This window comes from Aquarana catesbeiana, linkage group LG12 (assembly GCF_042186555.1).
Source record: "Aquarana catesbeiana isolate 2022-GZ linkage group LG12, ASM4218655v1, whole genome shotgun sequence".
Classification (NCBI taxonomy): Eukaryota; Metazoa; Chordata; class Amphibia; order Anura; family Ranidae; genus Aquarana; species Aquarana catesbeiana.
In genome coordinates this window covers 45,236,894-45,252,453 of record NC_133335.1, presented here as the reverse complement: position 1 = coordinate 45,252,453, position 15,560 = coordinate 45,236,894, and the positions used below count along the sequence as shown (strand labels likewise).

Here is a 15,560-nt window from a genome sequence, read left to right as displayed (position 1 = left end):
CATGTGATACACACACTCAGTCTGCTGCTCCTGTTGGCTCTTCCTGGTGCTCCCCTGGCCAACTTCCTGGCTGTAAGCACTTTACATGCTCACCATTGACCACCGGGACGGTTGCCACCGGCTGGAGACCAATTGATATGTTTTTAAAATGTCTTTTAAACATGAGTGCATATTTGTTGTTTTTCATTTTACCAATATGTTTTAATAAATGCTACACTTGGCGCTTTTCTCTCTCCTTTTTTCTGTTTACCTTCTACCCGCACCTTGGTTTGGATTTCCTTGTAGAGCACTCGGTAACCTCAGAAACTCATGCTATTCTATCACCAAAATAGGGACCAGCTCTTGTGGTTGCTGGATTAAATTGAATAGAGGGGCTGTCCATCCATTATGATCTACAGTAATATGCAAGAGGTTTGCTAGATCAAGTGACTGTAGAAGCTGACCTCTGTTTACACAACAAAGGGACATGGGGTTTTGGGATCCCTATGAGCTCCTAAGGAAGCCTTTGTCAGACAATAGCTCATTTCTGCAGGTCCTGGTCAATATACTAGTCATTGCATATTCTTCCTACTTGGAGAAGTATCTGCTGCATGAAAAGGTTATGCAACCAGCAGTGCACATACTGCTGCAACCCAACAGCTAGAGCATAAAATGGGATAGAAAGTTCACTTACTGGTGACATTACCACCATACTGGAATTCTTCATAAATAGAAATTTGAAATTTTGCTGTTTAGAAAGACAAGTGAATGTGCTCAGCATAATGTTAATAAATCCTATATACAGTTTTTAAGGAAATACTGTAAGTATGTGGGGACAACCCACTTTACAAATTGCATATACAGTTTTTGCTTCCTGCCTCATGGTTACTGTGAGTTTATAAACACTAATCTATAAATCTGCCCAGTGGCTTACCCTGTGATCCCAGCAGCAGTTTTGTTGATGCTGACAACATTCTTTAAAGGACAAGTAGGGCTAAGCCCGCTGCCAGCTGATGTCACTCAGCTGGTCAAGACTCTAGAGAGATCCTGACTTTAATGTCCGGATCCACCCAGATGCCTGGACCGGCAAGCTGGCTCAGCCTCTCAGCGTGAGCCAATTACTCCCGCCCAGCACTCCAGTGGGCGCCGGAGGGACAGCGCTGAGAGCCGGTGACTGGCAGTCACTGGCTCTCTGCTCACTGAAGACAGATAACTGAGCGATCAGCGGTCTTTTGATCACTCAGTTCTCAGTGTAGAGGCGGTGGGGGATTGATGCTGCATCCACCTAGGTGAGTATGTGTGTTGCTTTTTTTTCAATTCCAAACTTCTCTTAATATAAAGAATTCCAATAAAGGAGGAATGTACACATAAAAAACAGGAGGCGCGTAAAAACTTGAAAGTCACATCAAATATTTTGTTTTTACGGGAGGCCAAAAATTACAATAACTCGAATGGAAATTTTATAACAATACATGGTAGTGAATAAAAAAAAAAAAAAAAAATGGTGGCCCTGCCTTACAAGAAGTGGAACAACAGATAACTGGAACCGTTGCCCAAAGCAATCAATCAAACATGATGCTACAATTTCTGATCTGAGCTACAAAAGACAAAATTGGATTCTAATCAGCTGCTAGAAGCAACACCTTCATATTTGGTTCATTCATTTTAAAAATCATGTTGTGTCTCTAGGACAAAAATATGGATGGCATGTAGGATGAAAGGTAGCATTTCATGAGGATGTGCCCACGGTTAGAATAGTTGAACATCTGCAGGAGCTGAGTATCTGGGTCATGGAAGGGGCTAACTTCAAGTGTGTGCTTCAAGAGCTCTGAAGGGGACAACATCTACTGTGGATAAGGCTGAACACATCCTGGGAAGTTGTCTCTCCAAAAAAGTGACAGAGAAGGAGACATCCACCTGTCACCTGTAGCGCTGGCACCAGCTGCTGTGTATTATGCAACTCACTCCATGGACTAAAGTGATGCATGACCAATGAGACAGAAGTATTGGCCAGGTATCTCTGAACAATGAGAACGCGTCTGATACTTGAGGCGCTTGTTAGCTCTTCCTAGGTATCCTAAAACAGGCCTCATTAGAGCATTACAAGTGGGCCAAAACTGAAAACAGGTTAGCAACTGTGTCTGAAAGAAAACAAACAGCCTAAAGGGAATTTACATGGATAAAATACCTTTCTGGGCACAAGGAGGCTAGATGGAAACTCGAGGACCTTATTTCTAATTAAACTTGCATCGGAGCGCGCAGTCTGACGACAGTACAATCATGCATGCACAATAGGCATGTATTCCAATATGCATCATTGATATCTACCCTATGTGAGTATGATTGTTTACAATAAACCAGAGGTTTGAAATAGTGTTAGGCTGGGTTCACATATGTGTGAATTGGATGCCTGTTTCGCCGCATCCAATTCGCATTACATGCGAGTGTGACCAGCTCTCAATGGAGCCAGTTCACACAGGTCTGGGACGGCCGCGGAGCGAAATTCCAAAAGGGTCCTGTGCCTGTTTGGTCCCGTTCAGGTACAAATTCAGGCAAATATTTCGGACCTGAATTGCACCTGAACCGGTGTGGGTTGAAAGTGATTGATGACCTCCATTAATAAGAGGTCAGACCACATGGTAAGGAGTTTGGCTATCTGGTGGTGAAAGATTTTTCACTTGCTGCACTGACTCTATTTTTAAGAAGATAAATTCCCTTGGAGTGTGATGCATAATGCACAGAATGTGATGGGACTTGATTTATTTACTTACTAATATAATTTGTGATTATATCACGGATCTTTATTTGTTTTTTAAAAGGGTTGGTGGTATAATTAATATTTATTTTTTTATCTAAAGGGACAGCACTTTACATATATGGTATGTAACCTACATCATAACCTTAACCCGATTTTCCCTGCTTCTATACCCGCTTATTTCCTTAATCCCATTATCTTCTATTTATCCAGTGGGCTCATTACCTTTTATTTTCCTTTGTTCATGTTACATTTTTTCTTACCTTAAGTGCTGTGGTACTTTGCAACTCTGTGTATCTGCCATGGAAGGATGATAGAATGTGGCTTTTCTAGTCCATTGTTAATTGATTGAGCCACCTACATATAATGACCGTGAAGTCTTTATGCTAAAGGATTGTGAGCAGATTTTCATTGCCTTATAAGTACCAAGTACAATGGAAATGTTGGAGAAAGTAACCACACTGCATTTTCATATCAGCAACGCTATTTTTTTCTTGGAAATTAATAAAATTAATTGGAAGTAAAGGGAATGTACAGTGTGTTTCTTGCCATCTCATTAATAATAATGTACTCCCCATGAAGTGGTTGTAAAGCCACTATGTGATGTGATAATACAATAGCCTCTGTTAGATAACATGTGCCCCAGTGTCTGTGCTTTATAAAAAAAATATGCTGATTTCTACCTAATATCAGTGTCTCCCGGCACTCACATGACTCCTCGGCTCTCCGCTCTCCCAGGCTGACAGCTACAGTGGGTGGGCCCGAGAACTCCTGCTGACGTCAGCTGGGTGGAGAGGAGGAGAGAGCCGAGGAGACATGTGAGCGCCAAGTAGCGCTCTGATATAAGGTAGAAATCAGCATATTTTTTTTTCTAGAGCACAGACACTGGGGCACATGTTATCTAACAGAGGCTATTGTATTACCATCATATCATTTTGTAGCAACAGGGAGGGCAGCAGAGTGGCACTGGTAAGAGCTGACAGGCAGGGAAGGGAGGGGGGAGGACAGAGGAGGACACATGAGAGCTGCAGATAGCTGCGGATAACGGAGGCACGTAAAATGACCATGGTGTCAGGGCTCAGCAGCCATGATAAACCGTGGTCAGTTTACAGGGGGGAGGGCAGGACCAGGCAGGATCAACCAGGTATTTCAGGTGATGCAGGGGGCCAAATTACACAGCACAAGTACTGTGCTGTGTAACGTGCTTTAAGGGAACAGGATCCTTTTTTTTTAGGGTAACAAATACTTTAAAGCAGTTGTGTTTTCCGCTTGGTCATTTTTACCTACAGGTAAGCCTATAAGGCTTACCTGTAGGTTGAATGAATATCTCCTAAACCTGTACATGTCAGCTCAATCAGTGGTGACCGGAAGGCCCTGTGGGAGCTTTGTTCTAAGGTAAGTAATTCATAATGACCTAGTATGCGGTGCATACTAGCTCACACCTTTGCCTTACAGGTTTTTTTTTTTTTTGGGCATACAACCGCTTTAATATCATATCTCAGCAGGGAGGTAGAGTGATGGTGGTGGAAATTCTTTACTTCTTTTAGCAGCTAATCTAAAACCAGCTCAAAAAATTTGAACGTCACATCAAAATTTGGTAAAGGTGAACACTGCAATAGGAATCACAGAATATATTATAGGAATACTCCGAAACCAAACAACACATCAAACATCTGGTTTGGTTTGGGAGTATTCCTATAATATATAGTGTAGCACTGGATTGCTTTAGTTTGTGATTTTGTAACATTCAGAGTGAGTGGAACACTCGTCGATCTCAGCAGCAGCACTCATTCTTTATATTGTATGGTTTCTTTCACATGCGTGTGCAAGGGTAATTTTTTTTGTTTTAAGGAAAAAAAAAAAGAAAAAAGGAATCCAAATTGTTGTAGAAAATTCTACACCTACAGCAAGATACTTGGCATACCTTCATTAAGATTGGTTAGAAATTTGAAAAAACACCTGGGGTGTGTGCTGGAGGCAGAAAGAGTCATTACATGTAGTGTGCCTCTAGGATAACAAGGGATTATGGATGACACCATTCCTGAAGCAAATAAAAATGTGCCTCTATTTCTGGGGCAGGCAAGGGTAGGATCACCATCATCCTGAATGAAGCAGGAGGGGGTTAATGTGAGAAGCCTATCCCTGTGGCTGAGAAGAATCAATCAAACAGTAAGAATTTCTCTCTGGGAGGAAAGAGATTGATTTCTCCTTTGCAGGAGTCAGACTGGGTAGTTTTTAGTCAAGCCTTGGTGGGACTATTCAGCGCTGAGAGAGACAGGGTGTATGCTGGGTGACTGTTAATGTGCTGAGAAGATACGATAGCGCAGGATTGAGGTCAGCAGGAGGCCTTATGAATAATAAGGAGTATATGAGGCTTGCAAACCGGTGAAGCACTGCATAAACAGGATCAGCATTCAATAAGTGGGCTATAGTGGGGGGTACAATGCAGGGGTCGAGGGGTAGGAATCTAAAGCAAGAAAATAAAGGGTGATAACAGCACTGAGCTAGAGTCAAGGTGGCCGCAGATAGAGAACCATCTTTCTTTCATTCAAGTCTAACTGACAAACAGGAAAACATTTTTACCACTCCATAATCACCACTGGCTAAATCAACTAGTTTAATTACAGAGGAGACCATTACATAGAAATGAAATTAATAACGCCAAATACGAAGCCCTTTGGTCCACTTGGGTGACACACTTTCTCCCACCCAATTTTGATGGATCCCTTTTACTCCCATAAGAGGCATCCTCTCCAACGTATCTCTTGTCCAATCTGACTGATCCATCTAATGCCACGTACACACGGGCGGACTTTTCGACCAGACTGGTCCGACAGAATTTCCAGCGGACTTCCGACGGACTTTTGACGGACTTCCGACTGACTTTTTAACGAACAGACTTGCCTACACACGATCACACCAAAGTCCGACGGATTTGTACGTGATTACGTACACCGGACTAAAATAAGGAAGTTGATAGCCAGTAGCCAATAGCTGTCCTAGTGTTGGTTTTTGTCCGTTGGACTAGCATACAGACGAGCGGATTTTTGGGTCCGGCGGAGTTACGACCTAAAGATTTGAAGCATGTTCCAAATCTAAAGTCCGTCAGATTTGCGACTGGAAAAGTCCGCTGTAGGTCCGGTGAAGCCCACACACGATCGGATTGTCCGCCGGATTTGGTCCGTCGGACCAGTCTGGTCGAAAAGTCCGACCGTGTGTACGCTGCATAAGAAACACATGGGACCCCACACCTCCTCTCACCTTCTCCACTCTCCTCCACCCTACCAATCTTCTCGTCCCCCCCTCGTTACCCTATTCTCCTTCCCAAATACCCTGCTTCCCTTTTCCAGTAGGTAGTTGACATTCTACTTCTCTTTTCTATAGATAAACTCATCGCCAGGTTAAGCTTACAGTTTTGTTAAACTTTAAGTATAGGTTTACTAATTATATGGTTTCTTTACAGTTAACAATTGTAGCGTACAAGTCAGTTTATTGATTCTCTGGGATTTCATCCCTAGTTAGCATAAATGGTCAGCTCCTCCCCAAGGGCACAACCTTCTCCTGACTCATGGACGCTGGCTATTCCAATGTTTTTACACATGTTTAGTTCGTACTTTGACATTTGTTTGACTACAATTTATCGCATACGTTTATATACACTTGTTCACCCCAAGAAAACTCCAGACAGCTCAGGACGGGCGAGTTGTCCTCCCTCCACGACACAGTGTGACCCCCAAATGGGGTGTCTGGGGGAGCTAGACAACAACCCCACCTTCTGCATAACCCTTGGAATAGAATACATTGTTCTCACATGTTTATTATTACAGTTTTGCCAACTACACACATTCGTCTGAGCTTGTTTCTGATGATCTATTGTATGGATAACACTGTTTATCTTCTGTAATGTCTCTACTGAAACTTTAATAAAAGCATTGATCAAGAAAATGTAACTTCTGCTGTTTTAATTTTCCTGACCAACATAGTCTACTCATTCCCTTGTATTTCAAGCAAGCTATAAGGCTAGTTAGGCTAGCTGAATATTGATTGCTTTTTGAAGAACAGTCCATATTCAGATTGCTCTTGAGAGACATTAGACAGGTGGTGAGGTAGCCTTGTACTCACTGCCTACTTTTACCCTGTGAAGCCCCAACTAGTATGCCACAAAACTATGTGTATTGCACGGGTCACCCCTATTCAGATATATGGGTCATGTTCAGCAGGCAGTACAACCCCACTGAATGTGAGAGTAGGGATCATTTTTGATGTGCCGTGGTGCCCACTCCTTTGCAGCATAATGGGGAGTGATTGGGGGTAATAAAAACATGCCTCAGCCACACATGTATACCGCTCCCCCCCTCCCCCCAAACACAAGTGTAAATGAGGCCCTAGTTAAAAATCAGAAATGCTCGAATCACTTGAGCCTGTTTATGCTATAAAATCAAGGAGGGGGGACATGCAGACACCTCCATCTTAAACTGCATGACTGGGCAAAAAAACAAAAAACTAATTCAGTACATCTTTGCAGCACATACACTTTGCCCCATGTTTTGATCCTGTCAGAAATCCAGGGAGCTCAGAACTTCCTGTAGTGAGATGACAACGCAATGCCTCTGCTGCACTGCAGAAGAGGGGAGGAGTTCTGTAGTCCAGCAGGGCTGACAACACTGCTTTAAACTTTAGTGTAGAAGAGGCAGCTCTCTTCAGGAAGTCGGGAACACATTGGATTTCTGGCAAATCAACCAACATAGTTATGTATTTGCAATGTTTGTAAATGGAAAAAAAACCATGGTGAAACGTGCATCTACTGCAAAGATGTACTATTATTATTACTACAATATTTATATAATGCCGACAATTTACAGCGTTTTACATATTGTACATTCACATCAGTCTAAATATGTTTTTCTTTCAATTTTGCACAGACAAACTATAAGAGTAAAACAACAATCACACAGCTTTTTCTAACCTGTCTAACCACTATATACCATGAGATCGTTCTCATAGCTGGCCATACACTGAATGTTGGCCAGTTCCTGACTGTGAACTTATAATAGTTTGATAAATGAAATTTGCAAATTAACGGCCACATAGCGCCGGCATCCAATCAGATGCAGCCGCTGTTCCGGTACTTTGATAGCAGACTGGTATCTGCAGCAAGAGATTTGTCCATCCATATAGCATATGTATGTACTGTATAGCAGGCTGAACGAAAAAATCTAATAGTGTATGGCCACATTTAGTCTACAGGTGCCCACAGATGTGAGATCAACTAACCCAGATAATAGCCACCTAATGCTTGTCACCACAATAAATCCCCTGTATCTGGTAATGTCCTTTTCATGTCCTCATCCTCCTTTAGAACTGACAAGTATTCAGAAAAGGAAAAGGCAAAATTGACCTAAGGGGACACAAACATTATAAATGACAAATGACATCAACAACCAAACTGGTCATATTAACATTCCTATAGTGGTCATGAAATCAGACAGAGAGACTCTCCGTCATACCTACTGTTTTGTAAATTTCGCCTCTTTGTGACCTCAGAGACATCAGGCCTATTGATCAGCAGATCTTCCCTTGTGACCCTGGAAATACTTTCCCACATTCTTAGCCCATCATATGTGGAAATAGTTAAATTTGTACCCTTACCAATAATGCCGCTGTCCCTACTCTCCAGGGTGGATGTGGGGCTGCAGTCCTTGGTCGCCCCAGTAGTATTGGGTGGAGGAAGGGTCGAGCATGGGCTGTTGGCAGGAGGAGAAGCGGTACTGCTGGTCAAGGTGGAACAGGGGCTGATCCTCTGAGTCGCCGCAGAGCCCTGAGTAGGAATGAGAACAGTAGAATAGTAAGGTTAGAGAAAATAAACTCTTCAGTCACACTAATCAAGGTAATCAAGTCATAGGACTGCTGATCAAAAATGTTATGAGCAAGCAAGCATGGCCTATAAGGTAAAGATAAAGAAATGCTTAGTTTAATAACAAATGTAATTACAGCATTAAATTTGTCAAATTAAGTGATGATGAAATACATATATATATATATATATATATGCGCCTTGAAAAAGTATTCATACCCCTTTCCCACATATTGTCATGTTACAACCAAAAACGTGAATGTATATTATTGGAATTTTATGAGATAGACCAACATAAAGTGGCACATAATTGTGAAGTGGAAGGAAAATGATAAATGGTTGCCAAATTTATTACAAATAAATATATGAAAAGTCTGGGATGCATTTGTATTCAGCCCCCCTGAGTATATACTTTGTAGAACCTCCTTTTGCTGCAATTACAGCTGCAAATCTTTTTGGGGATGTCTCTACCAGCTTTGAACATCTACAGAGTGAAATTTTTGCCCATTCTACTTTGCAAAATAGCTCAAGCTCTGTCAGATTGGATGGAGAGCGTCTGTGAACAGCTATTTTCAAGTCTTGCCACAGATTCTCAATTGGATTTAGGTCTGGATTTTGACTGGGCCATTCTAACACATGAATAAGTTTTGATCTAAACCATTCCCTTGTAGCTCTGGCTGTATGTTTAGGGTCATTGTTCTGCTGGAAGGTGAACCTCTACCCCAGTCTCGTCTTTTGCAGACTCTAACAGATTTTCTTCTAAGATTGCCCTGTATTTGGCTTCATCCATCTTCCCATCAACTCTGACCAGCTTCCCTGTCCCTGCTGAAGAAAATCATCCCGACCACATGATACAGCCACCACCATGTTTCACGGTGGGGATGGTGTGTTCAGGATGATGTGCAGTGTTAGTTTTCCACCACACATAACATTTTGCTTTTAGGTCAAAAAGTTCAATTTTGGTTTCATCTGACCAGAGCACCTTCTTCCACATGTTTGCCATGTCCCCCACATGGCTTCTCTCAAAATGCAAACGGGACTTCTTACGGCTTTCTTTCAACAGTGGCTTTCTTCTTGGCACTCTTCCATAAAGGCCAGATTTGTGGAGTACACCACTAATAGTCGTCCCGTGGACACATTCTCCCACCTGAGCTGTGGATCTCTGCAGCTCCTTCAGAGTTACCATGGGCCTCTTGGCTGCTTCTCTGATTAATACTTTCTTTGCCCGGCCTGTCAGTTTAGGTGGACGGCCATGTCTTCGTAGGTTTACTCTTTCCATTTTCGGATGATAGATTGAACAGTGCTCCGTGAGATGTTCAAAGATTGGGATATTTTTTTAGAACCTAACCCTGCTTTAACCACTAGCCGACCAGCCACCGTCATTATATGGCGGAAGGTCGGCTCTCCCACAAATCGCTGTAGCTGTACATCGGCCCTTTAAACAGCTATAGCAGGCGCGCGCTGCACGGTAGGGGACCCGATGCATGTGGCCGGCGTTTGCGATGGCCATCGGCCGGGCACAAGACCCAGAACTGGGATTTGTGTGTGTAAACACACAAATCCCTGTTCTATCAGGAGAGGAGAGACAGATTGTCTCCTGCTACTACTAAGTAGGAACAGCGATATGTCTCCTCCTCTAGACAGTCACATCCCCCACAGTAAGAAATACACAAAGGGAACACATTTAACCCCTTGATCGCCCCCTAGCGTTAACCCCTTCCCTGCCATTGACATTTACACAATAATCGGTGCATTTTTATAGCACTGATTGCTGTATAAATGTCAATGGTCCCAAAAATGTGTCAAAAGTGTCCAATCTTTCCGCCGCAATGTCGCAGTCTGGATAAAAATTGCAGATCGCCACCATTACTAGTAAAAAAAAATTTAAAAAAATTAAAATGCCATAAATCTATCCCCAATTCTGTAGACGCTAAAACTTTTGTGCAAACCAATCAATATACAGTTATTGGAATTTTTTTTTTTTTTACCAAAAGTATGTAGAAGAATATATATTGGTCAAAACTGATGAAGAAATTAGTTTTTTTTTAAAAATTGGGGGGATATTGATATCATAGCAAAAATTAAAAAACATTGTTTTTTTTTCAAAATTGTCGCTCTTTTTTTGTTTATAGCGCAAACAATAAAACCCGCAGAGGTGATCAAATACCACCAAAAGAAATCTCTATTTGTGGGGAAAAAAGGATGTCAACTTTGTTTGGGTACCACGTCGCACGACCGCGCAAGTTAAAGCGGCAAAGTGCCGTATCGCAAAAAATGGCCTGGTCATTAAGGGAGCAAATCCTTCCGGGGCTGAAGTGGTTAAACTTCTCCACAACTTTATCCCTGACCTGTCTGGTGTGCTCCTTGGCCTTCATGATGCTATTTGTTCACTAAGGTTCTCCAACAAGCCTCTGAGGGCTTCACAGAACAGCTGTATTTATAATGAGATTGAATTATACACAGGTGGACTCTATTTACTAATTAGGTGGCTTCTGAAGGCAATTGGTTCCGCTAGATTTTAGTTAGGGGTGTCAGAGTAAAGGGGGCTGAAAAAACAAAAAGGGGGCTGTAAAACAAATTGAAAACCATGTATCATTTTCCTTCCACTTCACAATGATGTGCCACTTTGTGTTGGTCTATCATATAAATTCTCAATAAAATACCTTTACGTTTTTGGTTGTAACATGACCAAATCATTTTCAAGGCACTGTGTATGTATATATATATATATATATATATATATATATATATATATATATAAATAACACAAGAGGAAGTTTAAGTGTAATGGTATTGGTAGTTACCACTGACTGAACTAATTAATGTCTGAACTAGTAATTTGATAGGGAATTACATTTACCAGTTAGGATTCAACAACACCCTAGAGCAAAAGTGTCAAGAAATGCCAAATCTGCCCTCCCCACCATGCAGCACTGATGTCAACTGTCAATTACACTGCAGAGGATAGCTGAGAGCATTGGAGAACAGTGATGGTATTGGTAAAGCTCGCCATACAGTATACAATTTTCTTATTCAATTTCCTTTAGATTTACCTTTAACTATGTGGTGCAAGGGCCTGCCTGATTGCATACAAATTGAAAGTGTTTAGGTAGGACTTCTCTAGGGGCTTCTCCTTCCTCCCTACGTTCCCCTTCCTCATTTCTCTTTTCCTGATGCACCCGAGTCTCCTTTTTTCTCACTTTCTCTTTCCTCTCCTTTCCAGACTGACATGCTCACTCTTAGCCCTACGGCTTCCCTCTTTTCACATGCGAATACACCTTCCCTATACTCCCCCGGACATTCCGGGACCACTTAAAGCGGGGTTCCACTCAAATTTTTAACTTAATCTTACCCCCTTCAGTTAATTGCATAGATGTTCAAATGCCACACGAAAAAAATTTTATCGCTGTAATTACCTTTATATTGTACTTTATTGTGGCACTTCCTGTCTCTCCTCCCATGGGAGTAAGCGTGATTATTGCCTTTCCCCGGCGCCGCACTGTCTCCTGGGAGCTTAGTGTCAGGCTTCCCAAGATTCAGTGCGGAAACAATGATCATGCGAGTGAACAAGCTGTGAATGAACAGCTTTCACCGCATCCAGGAAATCAATGCTTGTGGGCTTCACATGCCCACAAGAAAGATGGAAACAGCCAGCATCACATTTTTTAAGTTATTCTTTAGTACGAAAACAGACAGAGGCGGAAATATTACACCCAAACTGTGAGTATTATTTTGGGATTAGCAAAGTGTCTCAATGACCTAAAAAAAAAAAAAAAAAATAAGATTGGTCACTGGACTCCCGCTTTAACCCCTATTGGAGACACTGGCTTAGACCAACTTTGTTTACGGTCCCCCGGTACCTCCCAGGGGTGTTATTAGCAGATACCCCAATATGCCACACCAATAAGCAGTTCTGATTCCTATAGCTGGAAATCTCTGATAAAACCCTCTTTTGAGCAGGCCCCTCTTATATTCCCAGGTTTTGCTATAGCTACTCCTGCTCTGTATAGGCTGTTACCTCCCTATTGGCTGCTCTAATTGAGGCCTTTCCTTCCGAGTCATATATAATGGCTTTGTATACCTATACAACTGTTACCGGTTATGTTTTTTATGGTTTATGATCTTCTGATGATGTACACTTGAAATGTATATATATTTTTCGACTAATACTCCAGTACCATATGGTGCTATGCCTCAATAAAATCTTTGACCAAGGAAATAAATACTCAATGGTTGGACGTGTTCTCTTCCCCTCACGGCACAGTTTGTTCCCAGAAGTGCCTTCTGGGGGTGCTAGACAACTCTCCGCACCATGCATTCAGCCTCCGCAATAGCTTATTATGTTCACAGAAGCTTGTTTTTTTTTCAGATCAGTTAAACGTACCTTCTCACGTGATACTGTTTACTTGCTTTTATTGTATTGCAAATAATGTTCATTTTTTCTGTTCACCTTGCTAAACCTCAAAAATATGACCTCATAGTATATGGTTTTGGTAAATCTAAAGGAAAATTGTACAAGAAGATTGTATAATGTATGACCAGCTTATGTATAGGCACTATAGGATGATCTAGCACAGGGTAGAGGAGAGTATTTGGCATTTTGTAAAAGTGACAGGTTTACTTTAAGAATCAAAGGTGATCTGCAAAGTTTAGTGAGATCATTATGAAGAATAAGGCAGAAGAACACTGACTGAGGGGCACAAAGTTCTCTGTATATTTTGATAAATTAGATCTACAGACTTAAAGTAAACCTGTCAAAACTCTGAGCAAGTCAAACTCGACACCAAGCAAACGTTAACTTCAATAAAGATGCATGTCAATAATCAGCAGATCCAGAGATATGGATAATTAAGGTTACCGAGTAAGTTACTAAAATAATCAGGCACCAATCTAGTGAAAATCAGGCTTCTTCTAATCTAGGTAAAGGCTTCTCAATGCAAAAGGTTTTAGGTGCATCTGTGACCTTTTTGCTCGCTATCCCGCATATGCGACTGTAACAAGTTTGCAAACATTTATGAAACTCTGCTGTATATGATGAGGGCCCTTAGGCCTGCTAAGGTCAGGATACCCTGGTCTCATGTGTGGTAAACAAGAGATCATGAGGTTTCTACTGAGCGGTGTGCCTGAATGAGGATGTGAGGGAACGCGCGCGGCACCTCTCCCTCCCTAGTTATCCTGAGACGCCGATGAGTGGTGGAAGCAGGTCGAGAATTTGAAAGAGCTGCTGGATGAGCGGCGACTGCATGATGAGCATACGACTCCAGAGCAGAGGAACAGCCCCGGTAGCGGCGTGTGCTAATAAAGAGCCAAGCATTGAGTGCCGAGATTCGGAAACCTATCCCCCCTGGAGCACGGTGTGACAAGTGGAGACTTCCCCGAACCGGAACCAGCCTGGTGGATGGGTGAGAGACATTCACTATACTTTACTCCTTTTTTTACATAAAGACAGTTTTAGTGTCAAGTGTGAGAGACTGGCAGGAGGTTAAGAGTCGGGACCCGGAGGCTGAGCATTTAAACGTGAGTGGATCCTGTATTGTGTTGCAAAATATAAACTCCAGAGGAGACTTAGTCTACTTTGTAGTGGCATTTAGTGGACACTCAGCTAATATCAGTGGGGGAAAGGACAGGTATATTTCCGGGTGCCCGCAGCACGGGTTTATTTATTCTGCTAGCAACAGCATTTGCTCCCATGATACGTAAAGCCATGACTCCAGCACTGTAGGAGGTGATTTCACCACCACAGTTAAAAAAAAAAAAAAAAGCATATATGCCGAAGCATGGGGGCAGGGGTGGAGGAGCGATTTGCTCCTAACATTAGGGGCGGATTGCCCCCATGCTTCAGCATATATTTTTTAGGCACAGATTGCGTTAAAAAATCAAGTTGTTTTATTGAGTCGTTTTATCGTTACCATTGTTTACTTTTCAGGTACGCCATTCAGCTACAGCACTGATTTATTTATCTTGACAGCAACAGCATTTGCTCTCACGATACGAAAATCAGCGACTCCAGCGCTGTAGGAGGTGATTTCACCACCACAGTTTTAAAAAAATGGTGCATGTATGCCCATCATTAGAAGTGGTTGGATGAAGGGCGGTATTCTAATGGTGGGCATAGCCACTGATCAATCTCTTTTTTTCATGCAGCCCACAGGCTGCATGAAAAAAAAGAACATTACAATACATGCCCAACAAGGACCAGCAACTTACAGGTACGTTGCTGGACTTTGAGTGGTTATACCAGAATAATGCCTGCAGGTTTACGCATTATCTTGGTATCATTCTTTTCAGCCAGCGGGCGGCTTTCATGTAAAAGCAATCCTAGCGGCTAATTAGGCTTAGACTGCTTTTACAAGCAGTGGGAGGGAACATCCCCCCCCCCCACCGTCTTCCATGGTTTTCTCGGGCTCTCCTGTCCCAACACTGAACCCGAGAATGCAGCCGGTGGTTCTGCCAGCTGACCATAGAGCTGATCGGAGACCAGAATGGCTCCAATCATCTCTATGGCCTAAGAAACTGGAAGCTACAAGCATTTCATGACTTAGGTTTCGCCAGATATACACAGCGCCATTGGGAAAGCATTTTATCACACCAATCTTGGTGTTGTCAGATGCTTTGAGGGCAGAGAAGAGATCTAGGGTCTAATAACCCCAATTTAAAAAAAAAAAAAAAAAAAAAAAAAAAAGAGTACCTGCCACTACCTATTGCTATCATAGGGGATATTTACATTCCCTGAGATAGCAATAAAAATGATAAAACAAAATAAAAATTAAAGGAACAGTGTAAAAATAAAATAAAAAAGCAATTAAAAAAAATTAAAAAAACCCCTGTCCCCCCTGTGCTCACGCAAAAAAGCGAACGCAAGCGTCGGTCTGGTGTCATTTGTAAACAGCAATTGCACCATGCATGTGTGGTATCACTGCGAAGGTCAGATAGAGGGCAGTAATTTTAGCAGTAGACCTCCTCTGTAAATCT

At 42.2% G+C, this 15,560-nt stretch overlaps 1 protein-coding gene across 1 annotated transcript in view; it reads right to left on the bottom strand.

Annotated features, from left to right (window-relative positions):
- TANC2 (tetratricopeptide repeat, ankyrin repeat and coiled-coil containing 2) overlaps positions 1–15,560 on the bottom strand; it is a 710,755-nt gene that overhangs the window by 56,848 nt on the left and 638,347 nt on the right. The window contains 1 exon segment of the mRNA XM_073607675.1: positions 8,384–8,552. Coding sequence (XP_073463776.1) covers positions 8,384–8,552 — 169 coding nt within the window.